This window comes from Cricetulus griseus, chromosome 5 (assembly GCF_003668045.3).
Source record: "Cricetulus griseus strain 17A/GY chromosome 5, alternate assembly CriGri-PICRH-1.0, whole genome shotgun sequence".
In the NCBI taxonomy this organism is placed as follows: domain Eukaryota; kingdom Metazoa; phylum Chordata; class Mammalia; order Rodentia; family Cricetidae; genus Cricetulus; species Cricetulus griseus.
Genome location: NC_048598.1, coordinates 176,579,079 through 176,601,123, shown reverse-complemented (window position 1 = coordinate 176,601,123; position 22,045 = coordinate 176,579,079). Strand labels below are relative to the sequence as shown.

Sequence of the window (22,045 nt, the reverse complement as noted above, 5' to 3'; positions counted from 1 at the left end):
AGTCTGTTTGTTCACCAAAACCTCTGGACACTTGGCTGATGTTACTATAATAATATCCACAGAAGACTCAGACCAGGAAAAGTAGATTTTCTTTTCCTTTTCCAGATTCCTGAAACCTGCGATCATTAACTCTGAACTAACACCAACCATCACTTCTCCCATTAATCTTCTCTAACTCACAGGTAAACACTCCAGCTTTCCTACCTTCAGCTGAGTCAAAGAGTTCACAGCAGTGAGCATGCAGGCAACATGAACAAGAAAACAGCAGTAAAAAGCAGAAAACTGAGATAAAGGACCCTGTTGCCAATAGAAGGGAGACAAAACAGAGACCTCAGAGGACAGCACCTGGCTTGTGCACAATGGTCACTCAGACATTCCACAATATGGGGGAACAAGAAACACCTTCAAAGGGATCATAACATGGGACATTGTGTTGAAAAGTAATCTTGACAAGGATGCAAATTTTCACGTTAAATTGTGTGAAAATGTGAATCGTCTGTGTGTTAGTAAATCATTAACACATTGGAAGCTGGGGACAGTAGATGGCTTGTTTCTCCCTCTAGGTGAGATAATAACATTTATTCATGAAGATCTATTTTCTACTCCCCATGATGGGGAATAAATAGGAAGGTTTTCAGATTACTTAAATCCTCTGTGATTTCTATGTGAACCTATCATCACCATGTCTGAAAATTGCAGACCTTTGTGGAAAAACATGGACAGTTTTATTTTCTGTTTATTTGATCTAATAGCAAGAAGCAAATGGATGCCTTAGATGCTCCATGGGGTCATAATGATCCACGTATTAGAAAATAAGCAAATAGTAATTGTCATAGAATAAGATGTACCAAAGATCCATAGGATTATTTTTTGAGCATCAAGAATAAACCACATAGCCTGAAATGTACTTGACATATGCTTGTTTGTGAGGACTCTCACGGGAGATTCATACGACATGAGGGCATCCAGTTGTTCTGAGTAGACTCAGAGCTTCTTAAGTGCTATGCTTACTCAAACACTTATGTATGGAGGATTTAAGTCTGAGTCCACACTGAAGTCTCCTCCTATGTCTCTGGCACAGTTAGGCATGCCACATGGTTCAGACACAAGAAAACTTGGCTAGTGGAAGCATTGTTCCTGACAGTGATTCTGGGGTTGAAGTCCTAATTACAAACTGTGTCTCCAGTGGGCCATATATGGTCCCAGAGTCTTCCATGATACACTTATAAAATGTTAATTATCAGTGTAAACATGGGAGAAGTTGATTAATTGATGTTTTAATAAAAATGAAAAATTTGTATTTTGTATGAAATATGCCAAATTTGCTTGGGTGTAACAACCATGACACCACTCTTTGTACCTCACCCATGAAGTCTTGATCTAAGGAAATCCCTGCGCCTCCTTGTAGGGTGGATAATACAGCTGTAGTAATGTATGGATTCCATACTGTCTGTGGCACATTCCTTAGACACAGAGCAACTACTTTCTGTCAATGCTCTAGGAAGTGCTATGACAGGAAGATGTGTCTGAGGATGACGGGAATGGAGAATCGAGGGAAGAATTGTTTTTTAATGGATCAACTACTGCAATGCCAAGGCCAACTGACTTTTATAAAGAAACTCTAGAGAGACTCAGTGAGACACAAACAAATATGACTTTAAAAAAAACACAGATTTCAGAATGAGAGAGAGAAGATACCTCCTGTCATCTCTGTGCTTAGGGAGTGTGAAGCAAAAGCAGAAGAAACAAGGTGTTTTTCTTTCCAGCTCTAAAGACTTAGAGATCCTGGGCTTGGTTAGGGCTGAGCGCCCCCTGCTGGCCCAGAGCTCCTCTGCAGGGAGGTTTTTGTCTGGGCTCATGCTGAAGTCCCCTCACTGTGACTCTTGCACAGTAATATGTGGCTGTGTCCTCAGTGGTCACAGAGTTCAGCTGCAGGAAGATCTGGTTCTTGGCTGTGTCTCTCGTCATGGAGATGCGGCTCTTGAGGGATGGGTTGTAGTTGGTGCTACCAACTTAATTTATGTCCCCCATCCACTCCAGCTTCTTCCCTGGGAACTGCCTGATCCAGCTCCAGTCATAACCACTGGTGATGGAGTAACCAGTGACAGAGCAAGTGAGGGACAGCGACTGTGAGGGATTCACCAGGTCAGGTCCTGACTCCTGAAGCTGGATCTGGGACAGGACACCTGCAGACAGGAAGAGACAATTCTGTCAATCACATGTTGTCACATCCCCTCGTGGACACATGTATGAAATGGTCACACTCACCAGGAATGGCTGTCACCAGGTACAGAAGACCCAACAGTCTCATCTTCTAGGCTACACCCCCTTTTCTCAGAGGTCAGCCTCCTGTGAGAGAGCTGTGAGCTCCCACAGCTCAGGAGGGGATTTAACTTAGAGCTAGAAGGTGCATTTGCATGTGGGGAGTCAGCCTTGTCTTTATAAATGAGAAGGGTTCATACCACTCCATTTTGTTATTACAACATGGCCATTATTTTCCCTGACTTCCTACACTGTGAGTCTGGAAGAAGAGAGCTTTGGCACTCAAGGATCACAGGAAACACATCCTGACATGACGTCCACTTCCTATCCCAATGTCCCCACCAAATTCTTCTCTCCTATATTTTTAAGTATCAGGTCAGTGATAACCTTTTTTTTACACTCTTGGTTTCCTGAGTTCCTTGTTTCTGATTAGGAAGCCCACACAGCTCAAGTTTTCCTTCCCTTCTCCACACATATGATGGGTTTCCATCTTTCTCCTGAATTTGGCTCGCTGTCATCTTGTTGTAGCACAGGGTCCACACCTACTTCTCGCTCCCTCCAGACTGTGGAATGTAGAGGAAACACCTGCTGATAGAATCAGCTGCATCCCATAATTCTTCCTCCCTCATCAACTCCCAAGTCCTCCCTATCATTGTACACTGCCTTGCTCTCTTTTCAAAACAGACATCTATCTAGTGAATAATATCAAATAAATTAAAATGATATAAAAATTAATATGTTAGTACAAGACTAAACAAAACAAAAACTGAAGGAAAAGAGCCCAAGAAATGGCACAAGAAATAAGTATGGTTGCAGAGACCTCCTGATTTACATACTCAGCAATCCCATAAAAACACAAACTTAGAAGCTGTACTATATAGTCAAAAGAACTGTAGAACAAAATAAGAGATAAATAAATAAATGTATAAAATGTCAATAAAGCCAGGTGGTCTCTTGAGACAGGGAACCTCCTGAATGCATTTGATTGGATTCCTGATGACATCAGCTAATGGACCTCAGCCTATGCTTAGGAGTGTTTGATTTCCTCGGTTAGACTCCTTTAGAGAAATCTCATTTTTCATGTGAAGAATGTTATAAATGGAAATAGTTTCAGGTTACATGTGCACTTCTGTGCACTCTAGACCCACAACTGCTATCAAACCTTGCAGTTCCTACTTTTTCATTACAGAAATTGATCCTACTGTGAGATCAATTGTCTTCATGGTGGTTGAGAAAGCCTTTGATCTGGGTCATTTCTGTTATTGTAGCATTCTGAGGAGAGTGACATAGATTCCACGAACTAACTGACCTTGTATCTTTTTAGGGGGGTTTCTAACTGTCATAGGAGATGGTCACTTGGGGATTGTACGTGGTTAACTGAGAAAAATAAACTCTTGAGTAGAGTCAGGAAACACCCTTGCTGGCCACTCTTCACCAGTTCCTCAGGCTCTGCATAACTCATTTACTTAGGTTTTCCTTTTGACTGTTTCAAGCAACAATATTTAACAAAGTTATTGATCACCCAAATTTAATGTCATTTGAAAATCATAATACTAAATATCAGACTTGTCACACTGTGTTGACTTTGACAGCACATGGTCTCCAATAGATTAAACTCATTCCCAGGGAGGGATTGCTCTGAAATGTTTGTAGACAGATTTGTAATGTCTCCACTCATGCACAGCTCAGGAAGGATGTCCTAGGAATCTTGTGTGACTAGGCATCAGGACAGCTATAAGAAGGAGTTCTGTGGAGACTGGAAGCTTTACCTTCTCTTAAGAAATCCAGTGTGTCCCCACAAATGTCAATCCTATTAAACTTGTATGAGTCCAGCAAGTTCAATTCGAATAACAACCCATTATTCATATCACTGTTAATCTTTCTGTTGAAGTATCCCTGAAATTCACAGATATGGGAGCTTTCTTTCCTTTCTATCCTGACAGGAAGATTTCTATTTGAGCAAGAGAGTTCATGATGTCATAAACACTTTACTTTCCAAAGACTACAGGGCACTATGCCTTTAAGGACAAAGGTATTTTGTTCACCCTTTCCTGTTGTAGGAAACAATCCTGAGTATCATGTTATCTGCTAGAAATGGCACAGAGGTTAAGGAGGGATAACGAGGAACTTTGAGAAGAAATTCCAGGAGGAAAATAAATACACTGGCATGAAAACAGACAAACGAATCAGCTCTCAACCTGAGGATGCTCATGTATGTGAGAGGAGACAGGTCACATGGGAAGGAAATTGGATTTGCTAGCAACAAGTTTGGTTTAGGCAGCTTGTTGACTTTATATGAGTAAAGATGTTTAAGTCAGAGAATCCACTTTGGTGATGGTTCTTATTATTGTTCTCTTAATATAAATTGTCAGATTTTGCCATGATATCAAGACAGAATTAACTCTGTTTTAGATATTCTCTGTTTGTACAGTCAAGGTGTATATACATTCTCCTAAGTAAAAAAGAATACAAGATCAAAATCAGCATTCATAGACAGAAATAATCAGGTTCAGATATGTCAAAGTTATAATAATGCATTGAATCAACAGAAGTCATAAGTGGCCCTTTCTGCCAATTAGAAGAGAAATATTGTGTATGGGGGAGGTATATTGTGCACCATACACCAATGTCCAGTAAATGTCAATCAATGTCAATCTAGAACCTGTGTCAAGAGATTCCAATTTCAGGGAACATACTCCTAATGGCATGAATTCTTCACTTACACTGCCAGCTTTGAAACACATGGCTCTGGCATCAATGTTATCAGAGCATGAGCACAAAGTAGCAAATCCCACACCCTGAGGACTCCATAGCATGATTTTCGGTACCTTCTGAAACATGAAAACAATAAGAAACTTAACTACAACTTACAAAAACAATTCAATTAGAATTACTTATAAATAAATGTCTAAAATTAGATTCATGAGGAAAGGTAAACTGACTCCCCACAACTCTGTGGGAACAACATAGTATTTGGTGTGATATCAGTTATAGCAAACTGAATTTTGAAAAGGTTTTTTCTTTGCCCTGATATTGTTGGGTTGTATTTTACTGTTCAAATTCATATAAGAGTATATTCAAAAGGTCCAGGCTCTTGGATTTGAAGGATGTTTGTATCCTAATATACTGACACAGCTAGTCTTTGTTTTAGTTTCATTAAAGAAGCATGTCAATGGAGGTGGTCGCTGATAAAGATGTGTGATGGGGAATGTACTACTGTGTATGTTTATCTTATTGATTATTAAATAAAATACTGTTTGGCCAATGAGACAGAAAGTTAGACGGACGTAGGAGTGAAAGAGGATTCTGGGAAATGTAGTAGAGAAGCTAATCCAGGCAGGAAGTGACATAGCAAGGAGACTCATATTTAAGCGAAAGAGAAACAGGAAGGACCCTCTTTTCCCCTCGGCTCCTGCTTCAGTGGCACGATGTGTTCACCAGCTAGAAGGGAGGCCAACAAGGTGTCCGATAAGATAAGTCTTATAAAATATATAGATGTATGATAATTGAGACTGAGCTAACAGATGAGAATCCTAGTCATTGGCCAAGCATCATTGTATCTAATACAAGTCTCTCTGTGTATTTTTTTGGGCCTAACTCCGGCAGGTGGCTGTCGTAAAGCTCACACGTGGCAATGGGGCTCAGGCAGCTTTTGGTGGAAAGATTTATCATAACAGATGTGGTCAAGCATGGTGCAGTGTAGGGCTCATCTGGAATCAGCATCACATAATTCTCAGACATCCTTTGCTTTGGAAAGTTGACAAAGGCACTATTGTATTATGAGGAGGAGACAGTCAAAGGGACACTCAGATTGAATATTTCTGAGCAAGTCCCTAGGCTGATCTTCTCTATCATCTTAGCCCCAAGGCAGCTTCCTGCTCCTCCAGGGTTTCTGACACACTCAGGATGTGGTTGCAACACTGTGTCGTCTGGCACGGTAATAGACTGCAGAGTCCTCAGATGTCAGGCTGTAGAGCTCCATGTAGGCTGTGCTGGAGGATTTGTCTACCGTCAATGTGGCCTTGTGTTGGATATTCTGATTGTAGCCAGTACCACTATTTCCAGGGTCAATCCATCCAATCCATTCCAGACCCAGTCTAGGCTTCTGTTTCACCCAGCTCAAGTAGTGGCTGGTGAAGGTGTAGCCTGAAGCCTTGCAGGACAGCTTCACTGAGGCTCCAGGCTTCACCAGCTCAGCAGAGGACTGATTAACTAGAACTTGGCAGTGGATACCTGTGGAGCAAAAGGCAGAGTGGATGTCACTGTCACCTGAGAACATGGCCCCTCCTCAAGTCTGGAACTTGGAACCCTTACCTGTAGCTGCTGTTACCAGGAAGAGGATGATCCAGCTCCATCCCATGGTGAGGACCTATGTGCTCAGTGACTGTGGAGAGGACACTGATCATATGTTGTTGTTGTTGTGGACATCCCTGTATTTACATTCATAGACTTACATGATTTGCATATTCATGAGCAGGGTACTTTATAGATAAGAACCCAGTCCAGCTGGAGAAGAAGGAGGTGGAGGACACCAGGGTCAGGCAGCAGGAAGCTGAGGTCCAAGTCCTCATCCTGTCTGTGGAAGTAGCCATTCCTGGACATGTGCAGATGCTGTGGATATAATATGAGCCTAATCGCTCAATTTAAAAATAGAAAAAAAAAACCAAGTCACTATTGTCTTTTCCTGACAAAATTGATTCAGAGCTCCTAAATTGGGAGAATTTCCATTCTTTTTCAATATATAAGCTATTAATATTTTCTTTTCAGCATGTTGTGGATGTGTGTTCCTGGTGGCTTTTTTTTTGTTTTTTAAAATCCTCTTCTTTTTTCTATTTGTTTGCTTTCTCTACAGAGAAAGAAATTTTGTGGGGTACTGGTAGTGAAAGACCTCAGAAGAGGTACTTTCGTAGAAGGAGACCCGCACCCAGGAATCAGCGAAACCACGAACTTTAGATGCAAAAGCAAGAGGCTTTATTAGTAGCACGGATACCTGGGGCTTAGCTTCTGTTTGGCCAAGCCCCGAGCCCCGGAAGGGGGTTCCTTTTATAGGGGAAAACAGGCACAGTACAGAAGCAAAAGCATCAAATCAGCATTTTCTCAAGGTTTAATAGTCAGGCGAAACGGCCTTTATCTTCTCCCGGTCCAGATGGCTGACCTTGGGACGGAGCGATCCGAAGCGATCCGGCGGGGGCTGGCCTTGCGCGGCGGCGGGGAGTGAGAGCCGGCAGCTATGGGGATCAAGGGTCGGGGAGTGCAGGGGAGGGGAGGATGTATTCTCGCGCGCGCCCCGCCAGCTGCCGACCAGAGTAGGAGGCAAACTTAAAAGAAGAAGCTAAGGCCCCGGGGGGGGGGGTGGTCTTTCAGTAGGAATATGTAAAAGATCTGAAAGGATTTTGGCGTGGCATCTCATCAGAATACACTGCAGGAAAAAAAAGTTTTACAGAAATAAAAAGTAAAAAAAATTTAAAGAAATGAAGGGGAAAATAAAAATCTATGCAATACAACAATGAAGTTTTCTGTGTGAAAATTTTAGACTTCACATATCAACTGTAGCAGGTATTCTTCAGCTAAGAAACTTTAAGAAGGGAGTCCACAGTGGCTCTGGCGTCCCTCCAATCCTAATCTGATTGACATCCTAGTGGTTATTGGCTCAACTGTGCCCCCTACAGTTCTTACAATTTTTATATTCTTATTATTCTGATAAGAGTATAAACAGTTGTATTGCTCACAATTATCTTGTCATAGCTTCTGTCTTGCTGTATTCCCTCCATCCTGGCCTGATTAAAATTCACTTCTCCCTGATAATAATCAGGAGACTCTGGCTTGGTGAGTAATATCCTTTGCTTACAAGGTTTGTATCAACGTGACTGATAGGGTTGTTGAAAAAATATCTGCCCAAAACAAAGCAGAAATAGGTCATCTCACAGTCATTAAATATAGCTTAGGCATGTATGTCTTTTCTTCAGTAACCCTGAGAAATATTGAGAAATTAATCCACAGACTTCTGGTGTCCAGAAGTGTGCCTAACCTGCAGGTTCCCTGTGGTCACCCTAAGTCACTGACAGCCATGTGGCCTTAGCTCACCCTGGTGTTAGGGAATACACACTGGATCCCTTGGTTTTCACCTTCACACTGTGATGTTCAATAAACTGTATTTGTCTTGACCTCACTAACCTACTATTGTGTAGTCATTTAGTTCTCAAAAACATTTTCTCCCACAGCTGAGGTCACTATAATTGAATCCAGAGAAGGCTCAGGACTGGGAAAGTAGATTTTCTTTTCATTTTTCAGATTCCTGAAACCTGCTATCCTTAACCCTGAACCAACACCAACCATCAACTTCTCCCAGTGATCTTCTCTGACTCACAGGTAAACACTCCAGGTTCCCTACACTCAGCTGAGTCACAGTGCTCACAGCAGTGAGCATGCAGACAACATTAACATGAAAACAGCAGAAAACAGAAAACTGAGATAAGGAACTGTGTTGCCAATGGAAGGAAGACAGAACAGAGACCTGAGATGACATCACCTGGCTGGTGCCCAGTGTCACTTCGACTTTCCACAAGATGGGGAACAAGAAACACCTGCAAAGGAGTCATTACATGGGACTTGGGTTTACATTAATCCATACAAGGATATAAATTTCCAGCGTGCATTGTGTAAAAATGTGAATTATCTGTACTCCATTAGAGCACTACCACATGGGAAGCTGGCAAAGGTACACATCCTGTTTCCCGTCTACCTGTGGTAATAGAATTCACTCATGGAAGCTCTCCATTCCATGCCTCATGATAGGAAATAAATACAGAGTTCTTTAGATTATTTAAATTTCCCTGTGATTTCCTGAACTTATCATCACCAAGTCTGAAAGTTAGAGACCTAAGAGGAAAAACATGGAGAGTTTTATTTTATGTGAATTTGACCTAACAGCAAGTGGCAGATGGGTATCTTAGTTGCTCCATGGGGTCATAATGATATGCTCATTACAAAATAAGCAAATAGTAATTGTCACAAATAAGTGCTAGCAAAGGGTCCATAGGATTTTTATTACTCAGCATGTGAAACCACATATTCTAAGTTGAAGTTGAAATAGGCATGTCTGTCTGGAAACTCATGGGCACACTCGTATGACATGAGGACATCCAGGTGTTTTGAGTGGGCTCAGCAGTTCCTAAAGGGCTATGCGTTTCTCAAGCTCCTCTGAAGGGTGGTTGTATCTGAGTTCACACTGAAGTGTCCTCCCATGTCTCTGGCACAGTAAGGCATGGCAAATGTTTCAGATATATGAAAACATGTCTAGTGGATTTATTTTCAATGACTCTGATGCTGGAGTTGAAGTCCCAAATACAAACTGTTTTCTAGTAGTTTATATATGGTCCCAGATTCTTCTATGACACATTTACAAAATAATGATTATGAGTGTAAACGCATGAGAATTTGTTTAATGTGATATTTTAATCACAATACAAAATTTGTAACTTTTGAATGAATTATCCCAACTTTCAGTAGGGGTAAGACCTTCACAAGAGTCTTTGTGTCTCTGTCATGGACATCTAACCTCAGGAAATCCCTGCCCTACATTACAGGACGGGTGATATAAGTGCAGGGATGGGTTGATCACATTTTAGTCTGTGGCACATTTCTTAGGCATAGCAGCAACTGTTTCATGTTAATAATCTAGGAAGTGCTGTGATCTGCACTTGTATCTGAGAGTGGAAGGAATGACGAATGAAACACAGAATTAATATGTAATGGGACAAGTGCTCCAATGCCAAGGCCAGCTAACTTTCAAAAAGTTGATTTTATAAAATATATATTCCTAAGACAGGAGAGAAGGCTCAGTTCTTATGTGCTAGCAACAAAACCAAAAAGCCAAGAAATAGTACTATGCACTCTGTCTCCAGTGAGACAGTGAGAAGGAAAAAATAAGATATTAAATAAAGATAACATTTCATCCTCAAAGAGAGAAAAAACCCTTTCTTCTCTGGGATTAGGGAGTAGGAAGCAAAGTTACAGGAAACCAGGTGTTTTTCTTTCCACCTCTAAAGACTTAGAGTTCCTGGACTTCGTGAGGGATGAGCACCTCCTGCTGGCCCAGAGCTTATCTGCAAGGGGGTTTGTGTCTGGGCTCATGCTGATGTCCCCTCACTGTGTCTCTTGAACTGTAATATGTGGCTGTGTCCTCAGTGGTCACAGAGTTTGGATGAAGGAAGAACTGGTTCTTGGATGTTTCTCTGGTGATAGAGATGTGGCCCTTGAGGGATGGGTTGTAGTTGGTGCCACCACTATATATGTCCCCCATCCACTCCAGATTCTTTCCTGAAAACTACCTGATCCAGTTCCAGTCATATCCCCTTGGGATGGAGAAACCAGTGACAGAGCAAGTGAGGGACAGAGACTGTGAGGGCTTCACCAGGCCAGGTCCTGACTCCTGAAGCTGGATCTGGGACAGGACACCTGCAGACAGGAAGAGTCAATTCTGTCAATCACATGTTGTCACATCCCCTCGTGGACACATGCATGAAATGGTCACATTCATCAGGAAGGGCTGTCACCAGGTACAGAAGACCCAGCAGTTTCATCTTCTAGGCTACACCCCCTTTTCTCAGAGATCAGCCTCCTGTGAGAGAGCTGTGAGATCACACAGCTCAGGAGGGGATTTAACTTAGAGGTAGAAGACACATTTTCCTGTGGGGAGTCAGCCTAGGCTTCATAAATCCGGAGGTTGAATACAAATCCATTTTCTCATTACTGTGGGTTTTTATCTTGCACAGTACCATAGCTTTGAACATCTGTAAATATTCATTTCTTGATGTATGTGTGTGCTTTATCTTCAAATACTCACATTCACTGTGAGGCTCCTAAGTAGACCTAATACAAGCACAGTTGTCTGTGGATATTCAGTGTCAACAATGAGTGCTCTGCATGCTAGCACTTCCCAGTAGGCTGTCTTCTTCTTTGCACTCTCATTTGTAAGAATGTAAATCACTGGAGTGTTCTTCTCTATGACAGCATGACAGAGCTGACGTTACTGTTTCCAATATGTGATTTCATTATTGTTTGTTAAAAAATTGATGCATTTATATGGGGCTGTGTTATAAGAACTGTAGGATTTTTTTGTTTTGTTTTGTTTTGCTTTGTTGAGAGAGGGTTTCTCTGTGTAGCTTTGGAGCTTATCCTGGCACTCTCTCTGTAGACCAGGCTGGCCTTGAACTCACAGAGACCTACCTGCCTCTGCGTAGGAGTGCTGGGAGCACCACCAATGCCTGGCTAACTGTAGGTTTTATACCAAGTTAATGATGCTAAACAATGTCCTCTTTCCTATGCATGTGGCTCGATTGTCAACCCAGAGCTGTGACAATTCAACCAATGAACAGAGATCAATTTCCTGTGTGTCTAATCAAGAACATCATTATCCTACTCATGGAGGAGGGGAGATATTTCCTCTGTTGCTGTCTGGGCACAGAAGAACCACTTCCTTGAGCTTTTCTGACACCCTTGGGATGTGGTTTTCACACTGTCTCTCTCGCACAGTAATACATGGCTGTGTCTTCATTCTTGAGGCTGCTGATCTGCAGATATGTGGTGCTGACAGAGTTGTCCAAAGAGAAAAGAATCTGTCCTGTGAAGTCATCAGCATATGTTGTCTTCCCTGTGTAGGTGGTGACCCAGCCCATCCACTTTATGTCCTGTCCTGGTGACTGCTTCACCCAGTGCATTCCATATTGTGTGAAGGTGTACCCTGAAGCCTTGCAGGAGATCTTCACTGACTGCCCAGGCTGCTTCAGCTCAGCTCCTGACTGCACCAGCTGGACCTGTGTTTGGACACCTGTGGAGAGAACATGGGGAAGTGAGAGGTCATGGAGCTGCCTCAGTTTACCCTACAGCTCTGAGCTCCGATGTCTTACTTTGTGCAGCTGCCAGCAGGAAAAGGAGCCTCCACACCCACTCCATGCTGTATGAGTTTGGGACTCTGTAGTTTCCTGAGACTAATCAGGCTCTCCCTTGCTGAGTGATGGAGATGAGCCTCAGATTTCTACTACAAAGTGTTTGCATGAGGTTCATTTGCATATGAACAGGTAGTGAACAAAAGTGAATGTAAATCTGATATACAAGGATCCAAGACTTCAGTTGGATGAAACCATGTCTTTCAGTGTCTGGTGTTTACGTTTTCATACTGCTTGTGTATTCCCCCAGGCCTCTTATTTGAGCCTGGTCTACACAGGTACATATGCACCTGTGCACGTGTAACAGGGCACTGGTGACCCATGCCTTCTCTTCATCATGAATCTGTCCTATTGTGTACACAGCCTCAGGAATTTTATCCTTAGGAGTGTAGACTCCCCTCTGCACACTGAGACCTTGCATCAGTCCTTTATTGCAAATTGCTTCTGCTTGTGTGCTGTTTGAACTCTTAGGGTCTTCTACAATCCCATATCAGGTCTAAACATTCTTTGTGAAGCAGACAGAAATAAGGTACATTTCCATTTAGAACTGTAAAGTCTGTGCTCTCCCTTTACACATGTCATGGAATAAATGCTATAAATTTGAAAAAATGCAAGGGGTTCCATGGGGAGGTTTACAGGAAATGATATATTAATACAAATCTTAAAGATTATTATAATTAAAATGGTGACTCTGATTTATAATAAATAACAGTATAGAGGTTTGAAGAGATGGATCAGTGGTTTTAAAAATGTACTGATATCCAAATGACATGAGTTTAACTGCTAGGTAGCTCATCAAGTAGCTCACAAACAACTATAATTATTGAACCATGGGGAGTCAACTTCATCGGCCTCCTTGGGCACCTACAATTTTGTTCATGTATCCACACAAAGACAGGCACACATAATTAGAACTGTAAGTATTTGAAAATGCAATAGTTTAATAATAAATCAACATATTTGAAAAATCTCACACTAAAATATAAAATAAGTGTTAATTTCTTGGAGTGTTGTAACAGACAAAAATATGAAGAAATTGCAGCAGAGAACATGTGCTTGGGATAAACTGAAATCTCATGACAATCCCTTGCTTAATTTAATATCATTTCTGCTCTTCTCTCATCTTAATGTAACAAGATTGCTTGACATTACAGAAATATGACTCTACCTCCCTCCCACATTTGGTGCTTGTAATGAGATACAAAGATCAACAGTACATTGACTGATAGAAACATAAGGGGCCTGGAGCCATCAGAAGCAGAGCTTTGAACAGGCATTGAGTGGGGAGAGACAGTAGGGATGTCTCACATCTGGTTTCAAAATAAACAGTGTTGTTTGAATGTGGATGGTGGTCTGGGCTGATACTATGGACTAAGGACAGGCAATTATAAGATGGTACAAAACATAAACAATGGAAGGGGAACAGGAAATGTGGACCAGAGTGCTGTGTGCATAAACCAGATGTTTGTACCGAGCAGTCCATGCTCTGGAAACACAAATGATATTTGTCAAAGGAAGTCACCAACTGCCAGCTTCAAGGTCTTCCAGTTTCTTCTGCACACTGGGCTGGGAGAGGAAGTCAGGGCTCACAGGAAGTGCTCTCTGGCCTTCTGTGCACTTGCTCAAGGATCTAATTGAAGCCATGGAGATTTGGCGCCCCCTGATGGAACACTGGCCCCCTGCAGCATGCTCGTCCCACCTTGATGGCCAGAGCATCATGGCTCCCTGTATAGAGAACAATGTCCTGTCTCAGAGCCACTCCAGGGTTTGGACTTGGGGAATGTGAGACTTCAGAATTACATGATTTTCTGATAATTTCAGATTATGCTTTAAAATCATTTTTGTTTACTTCTGTTATTTGCATGTGAATCTCATAAACATCAGTGACTTCTTGTATCAAGTGAAACCATTCGTCTACCAACAGCATTTAGATGTAGCCATTGGCAGATATTAACCTCACCTTTGATAGATGATTTGTTTTCTGTTGTGATGTGGCCTAATTTCTGCCACGAGTGTACACATATGTGTCACACAAAGTGACATATCATTGAGTCTTCTTCTTAGATGTTTCTCTCCACATCTCAACAGGACAGGGGACATGATATTATTGTCTCTGATGTCTTACTTGTTTCTATCTCATCATGTCATCATCTCTGTGCCTCACTCATAACAACAAGTATGCTTTTTTCATGGGAGTGTACCATGTACTGTATCATTCATAGGGTTATTAATTTCAGTTCAAATCATTTTTGTCATTTAATTCTTTTTGTTCATCATCCTCATGTTTTGTGTGAAATTCACATGAGAAACCATTTCTGTGAGCAGAAACCTGGCAAATACAGGGTTAACACTTCTGGGGATGCCTCAGGTCTCGGATTCCTAAAATAACTGCAGATTCAAAGGAATCCATGAATCCCTAATTCACACCCAGGTTCCCAGGTCCCCCTCTTCATTTGCCAGACCATCTCAATGGAGTCATCTGGCCTTGATTCTCACTGAAATGGATATGTGATGTATGAGATAATAGTCTGTGTTCCTTTTCACTTTCAAAGTCCTCCGGATTCATCCGCAATGTGGCAGAGAAATCACTACATGCATGCTACATGTTGAGAGACAACATGACATTTTATGGAAATAACACACATGTTCAGTCATTCAAAGTTGATTGTTTCAGGTGTACGTAGGGAACCATACATTACAAGGCTACGACTACCTGTGTAAAGTTCTTGTAGGAACCCCAAACTTTTGTATTTTGTGGAACATTACAAAGAGCCAAGTCGATGGACCAAAAGCTAACATTTTTGTTTGGGATCTTGAGACTATTTCTCAATCCATATAGCATGGATTGAGAAATCCTTTCATTCTCTCTCTTTCCTCTCTCTCTCTCTCTCTCTCTCTCTCTCTCTCTCTCTCTCTGCTGTTTTAAAGTCCTGTGGCTGTGTACAGTTGTGTACAATGATGAGTGTGCTTGTGTGTATACACACATAATAGAGGCAAGAGTTAGTCCTCGGGCATCTTTCACCTCCAACCCTATAACCAGTCTTTAATACAGGGTTCCTAACCAAACATAAAGTTCATCAATTAAGCACAAATAGCCTGTCCATAAGCTTCCTTCCAAAACTGCCTGTCCCCAGTGTTGGAACTATAGTAACCCACACTCATTCACAACTTTCATCAACTGAAGGGATGAGTTTAAACAAATTTCCATGATGAACAGAGATGAAAGTCATGCAGCAATAAAATGAATTACTTAATAGCACAGCTGGGTCACACCTGAACTGAAACCCACAGTTCTCAATTAGAGGAGGGAAGGGAAGGTTCCAGACATGCTAGGGCTGATGGTAATGATCTTGCCCCCACCTATTCCTTGGTTTTCACTCAAACATACATCTTATGAGCGCTATAGTCAAGAAATCTGACCAAGGCTCTGCTGAGAATATGAAAAGTCTCAGGAGTTTCTACAAATTCCTGATCATGTATTACATGACTATCTCAGGGTCTTTCATGTCCTCACATGAATCTAGTTCATATGGGACTGTGATTCATATTTTTAAAATAGTACAAAGAGAACATGTAAAGTTTAGAGGATACCGTATCCCTTCAGAGCATATGTATAGAGAGAATTTACAGGAAACAACAGGAAAAAGTGCAGCCCAGAACCTGACAATGGTGCTTCCTCTAACCCTGTCTGCATAATCTCCTGGGATCATCCTGTGCTCTGTGTGTGCTGTGCACCCGCTGGTGGCCTTGAGTAGCCTCACAGTGAGGTTTATGTCTGGGTTCACACTGAGATCCCCTCACTGTGTCTCTAGTACAGTAATAAGTGGCTGTGTCCTCAGACTTCACCCTGTTCATTTGCATCTACACAGTGCTCTTGGCATTGTCTCTGGAGGTGGAGAACTGGCCCTTCACGGATGGTGCATACCTTGCGGTATTGCCATCTTTATTAATTTCTGCAACCCACTCCAGCCCCTTGCCTGGAGCCTGGCAGAACCAGTCCATCCAGTAGTCACTGAAGATGAATCCAGAGGCTGCACAGGAGAGTTTCAGGGACCCCCCAGGCTGCACCAGGCCAACCCCCGTCTCCACCAGCTACACCTCACACTGGACACCTGCAAACACAGAGAATCACATCAGTAAACTGCCATAAAGACTCAGGATCTATCCTGATCATATCCACTTATACACTCGGTATCTCTCCATCATAAATTACCTTTTAACAGAGCAACAAGAAAAACCCAAATCAGCCCCAAATCCATGACATGATCTGTGTTGAGTTCAAGATCACTGAATGAAGTCCTGGGAATAAGGACTTCTGCTGCCTGGCTCCCCTTGAGCTCTCTGCCCCTGTGCACTGTAGGTATTGATGTATCAGTGACTTTCTTCTCACAGAAACAGCTGGACAATTCTCTAGCGATGTATGACAGATGTGTAACAGAGTGGAAGGGAACCATGTGCACTTAAAAATGAACCTAGAGGTCTACACAAGCCTCATCATCTATCTTAGGAGTTGAAAGCATTTGAATATATCAATTTAATAACCACAGGAATGACTGTAAGAAACAAAATGATCAATTTCACTTCAGATAAGAGAGAATTGATAAGAGCAAAGAATTAGGGGAATTTTCAGTTGATGTTTCCCAGCTGATTTCAGGGTCCTTCTGCCCAGCTGTTCTGTAGAAAGAACCTTGTTCTCAGCCCAGACACCTGATGATCCTGGGTTGTGTTTTGTATCATATGATAACATGAATCAAATGAGGCTCTTGATGGACTAAAGGATGACAAATCTTGCATCCCATACTTCCTCCTCCTCCCTCCTCAGCTCCCAAGTCCCACCCATCTGTATTCTTCATCTTTCTGTCTTTTGAAAACAAATATGCTTCTAGTGAATAAAATAAAGTAAAATGAGATAAAAGAAAAACTAATGCATTGTAACAGGACAAAAAATACAAACAAAACTGAAGGAAAAGAGTTCAAGAAAAGGCATAAGAAAAAGGTGTGAATGCAGAGACCTCCTGATTTACATACTCAGGAATCCCCTAAAAAATGAAAAATTAGAACCTGCACTATATAGTCAAAGGAACTGTAGGAGAAAATAAGAGATAAATAGAGAAAGATATAAAATTAAATAAAGGCATGTGATTTCATTAGACAGGGAACCTCACAAATGCATTAGAATTGGGTCCTGATGACATCTGCTGATGGACCTGCAGCCTGTGCTTAGGGGTGCTTGGTTTCCTTGGTTAGACTCCTTTAGAGAAATCCCATTTTTATTTGAAAAATGGTATAATTGGAGATAGATTCTGATTAAACTTCCACTTCTACTTTCTGCTCTAGAACCCCATCTAATGTCAACTCACACAGGTCCTACTTTTCCACTGCGAGATGTCCTGTATTCATGGTGATTGAGTCTTTGAACTGGGTCATGTGTGTTAATTTTAGATTTCCCAGGAGTGGCATAGTTTCTAGGAACTAACTGGCTTGTATCCTTATAAGGAAGGGTTCTATGCCATCAGAGATGTTCTCTTGGGCCTTGTATGTGGTTAACTGAGATGGAACACCCTTGATGGCCCCTCTTCTCTTACTCCCCAGGCTCTGCATAGCTAATTTATTTTGGTTTTCCCCTTTGATGTCTCATAACAAATACATTTAGCAATGTTGTTGCTCATATAAACTTGATGTAATATTGGACTCTCTCTCTCTTTGTTAACTTTGACATAACATGGTCTCCAACTGGTGATTCTCACTCCCATGTAGGAATTTCTCTTAAATATTTGTAGACAATTTATTCTGTCTCGGCAATCCTATTCATGTCAAGAGGTGACCCTAGGAATCTTGTGTGACTGAGATGCCTCAGAGCAGCCATAGGATGGAGTTCTGTGGAGGATCAAAGCTATGCCTATACTTCAGAAATCCAGTCTCTTCCCACAGAAGCCAGCCCTATACACTTTGTATGGGTCCAGCAAGTTGACATATAACAGCAGCCAAACATTTATACCAATATTAGTCTTTCTATTGATGGTTCCCAGAATTCACAAATAAGGGCACACTCTTTCCTATATATCCTGACACTGAGTTTATATTAAACCAAAAGAGTTCTTCAAGATGGTATTGAAACATTACTTTCCAAAGATTAGAGCAGGCAGACACTATGCCTTGGAGGACAAGTATATTCTGTCCACCTTTACTTGGTGCAGGAGACACTTCCTGAGTACCATGTGGTCTGCTTCAAAAGGCTCAGAGGTTAAGGAAGGACAAGGATGAGCTTTGAGAAGAAATTACAGGAGGAAAATAAATGCACTGGTCTCTGGACCCGTAGGATGTCAACCTGGGGCAAGAGAGTCTGGGATTGGGAATGGGGACGAGAGACACAGAAAGAATGAACACAGACAGGATTCTGATTAAGTGTCAAGCTTTAGTTTTCTCTGGCTAGCTTATATAGTCAGCAGAGCACGATATGGGGAGGGGCAGAATGGGTTGTTTGTGCACCCGGTGTTAGTATACGCAGGATATTAGGAAGCCACAGAGAGGATGTTTGGCAGGGTAAAGAATTCATGAATAAGAGGTCCAGGAAAGGTTGCCTAAGTGACTGAGCCTGTGGGTGGAGGATTGGGTCCAGTTGTTTCTTTTTCTTGAGCGGAGGCTCTAAGGAGCTGCTATGTAAAGATTAATATACAACTATGTGGCCAGCCAAGAATGGCCTAGGATCTCATGCCAAGCCCTGAGATTTGGCTCCCAACACACTGGCAGGAAAACAGACATCCCAATCAACTGTAAACTTGAGAGTTCTCATGGATGTGAGAGGATGGTCAGATGGGAAAGAAATTGGATTTGGTAGCAACAGGGTTTTGTTTATGCACCTTGTTGACTTTATATGAATTAAAGATGTTTAAGCAAGAGGATCCCACTTCCATGCTGGCGTTCTCTTTATTGTTCTCTTAATGTTTGTTGCCACAATATTAAGACAGAATAATTTCTATTCCTGATATTCAGTGTTTTTCCAGTCAATTTGTATATGCATTCTCCTAAGCAAAAAAAAAAGAGAGAAGAAAAACAAAAAGCATTCATAGACAGAAATGATCAGGTTCAGACATGTCGATGTTATAATAGAACAAAGATCAATAGATGTCTTAAGTGGTCCTCGCTGCCTCTAAGAACAGAACTATTGTGTATTGGGGAGGGGTATTGTGCACCATAGACAAATGTCCAGTCAGTATCAATTAATGTCAGACTAGAACTCGTGTCCAAGAGAACCCAATTTCAGGAAACAGGGGAATCAAGACACAGGGCTTCTAATGACAAAAAAAGTCTTTTTACATTCCTAGCTTGGAATCCCACTGCTTTGGCCCCAATGTTTCCTGAGCAGGAGCTCAAAGTAACAAATTCAACACCCTGATGACTCCACAGCATCACCATCAGATCCATCTGTCAGAATAAAACAATAAGAAATTTAATATTACTACTGCCAAAAATTAAATTAGACTTACTCATAAATAAAAATCAAAAGTTAGATTCATGAGGAAAGGTAAAGTGATTTCCCATAAGTCTATGTGGACAACTTCAAAGAAAGTATTTTTTATGATATCAGATATATCAAACTGAATTTTGAAAGGGGTTTTTGTTTGACCTGATATTGTTGATTTGTATTTTACTGTTCAAAATTCATATAATAGTGTATTCCCAGATACACCAGAAAAAGTTAGTCTGTTAGATTTAAAGTATATTGATATCATAAGATACAGACACACTTTGTGTCTGCCCCAGAGCAGCTACCGGCTCCCCAGGGTTTTCTGACACACTCAGGATGTGGTTGCAACACTGTGTATCTCGCACAGAAATAGACAGCACTGTCATCAGATGTCAGGCTGCTGAGCTCCATGTAAACAGTGCTGGAGGATTTGTCTCTAGTCAGTGTGGCCTTGCACTGGAACCTCTGATTGTAATAAGTATCACCACCTCCTGCACCAATATATCCAATCCACTCCAGGCCCTGTCCAGGCTTCTGCTTCACCCAGCTCATATAATGGTCAGTGAAGGTGTAGCCTGAAGCCTTGCAGGACAACTTCACCGAGGACCCAGGATTTTCCAGTTCAGCCCCAGACTGCTGCAGCTGGACCTGGCAGTGGACACCTGTGGAGAGAAAGACATAGTGGATGTCACTGTCACCTGAGTGCATGGCCCCTCATCAAGTTTGGAACTTGGAACCCTTACCTGTAGCTGCTGTCACCAGGAAGACTATGATCCAGCTCCATCCCATGGTGAGGACCTGTGTGCTCAGTGACTGTGGAGAGGACACTGATCATACGTTGTTGGTGGTGAGGACATCTCTGTATTTACCACATAGACTCACATGATTTGCATATTCATGAGGCAGGTTTTTTTTAGTTAAGGACCTAGTCTAATGAGAAGAAGGAGGTAGAGGACTTCTGGCTCAAACAGCACAATGCTGAGGTTCAAATTCTCATCCTGTCTGAGGAAGTAGCTATTCCTGAGACCTGTGCAGACCCTGTAAAACATCAAGGCCTAATAGCTCAATTTGCAAATAGAATCCCACCTGAGATATTTGTCCTCTTGAACAAAATTGGTTCACATGTGGTGGTAATAATTGTGTCTGAAAATTTCAAAAACTCCAAAATCAGGAGAAATGGCAATCTTCTTTCATATATAAGCAATTAATAAATTAATATTTACTTTTCCAACCGGTTGCAGCTGTGAGTTTTGTGTGTGTGTGTGTGTGTGTGTGTGTGTGTGTGTGTGTGTGTGAGAGAGAGAGAGAGAGAGAGAGAGAGAGAGAGAGAGAGAGAGAGGATGTGTGTGTGTGTGTATGGAGAGAGAGAGAGAGAGGATGTGTGTGTGAGAGAGAGAGAGAGAGAGAGAGAGAGAGAGTGGGCATGCGTTTGTTTGTGAGAGTGTGTGGATGTGTGTGTGGGTGTGTGCATGTGTTATCCTATTCTTGTATCTTTTCCTGTGCTTTGTATAGCGATAAAGTTTGTGTAGTTGTCGGGTAAGGAGGTAGGAAAAATCAGGGAGAAATTAAGCTGTGAATCCTTTATCTGAAACTATTTTATGAAAAAATTTTCAACTATCAAAAACTATCTTAAAACATGAAACAAGAAAACAAAATTATGTGCAATATCTAACAAAGAGTTTTTACTATGTTTGAATATTGGAGAATCCTCATACTTCTGCAATAGATGTTGTTCAGATAACAGACTTTTAAAAGGAGTCCCGAGCAACTATGGGGTCCCCTCATCTCATCTCATTTCTATCCTAATGGTTTTTTGCTCCATTCTGACCCCTGCTGGTCCTGAGCGACGCTGCAACTCAGTATGTCAGGCTTATACTCAAGTTTCACTGTGTAGCTTGAGCAGTAACACAACCATGCTACTTCAGTGTTCACATGGCTCAGCTGCAGAGAAAAATGGCTCTTGTTTTCCAGAGATACTGAACATGTGCCAGAGATTAATAATCAATTTGGTCTCTATTGTCACTAATGGTCCTCACAATGCTGTGGTCTATCCTGGGGTCAGATCGATCCAGCTCCAGCAGTACCCACTGGTGCTACAGAGTCAGTCCAAAGAATTACTGTATGTTCCATCACTGTGCCTAGGAAAAATAAGCATCTTGTTCTTGCTAGACCTGATGGGGGAAATCTCCTGTGTGCTGTGAATATTTTTCTTTTATTGGTTGATGACTAAAGCTATTTCAGTCAATGGACAGGCATGATTTAGCCAGGTGGGAAAACCAAACAGGGATAAAGAAAGGTAGTAGTAAGAGTCAGCAAGATGCCATGTAGCTGCCGAGAAAGCAAGTTACCCAGGAATCACCTGTGAAGC

General features: G+C 41.8%; 1 pseudogene and 1 gene segment (V, D, J or C); both read right to left on the bottom strand.

Annotated features, from left to right (window-relative positions):
* Positions 1 to 2,709: 2,709 nt before the first annotated feature.
* Positions 2,710 to 12,216, bottom strand: LOC113838687 (annotated as a pseudogene).
* A 4,085-nt stretch (positions 12,217 to 16,301) lies between these two features.
* Positions 16,302 to 20,466, bottom strand: LOC113838686. The segment is given in 3 exon segments: positions 16,302 to 16,321; positions 19,983 to 20,339; positions 20,421 to 20,466. Coding segments are annotated over 3 exon segments (423 nt in total).
* Between the last annotated feature and the right edge of the window lie 1,579 nt (positions 20,467 to 22,045).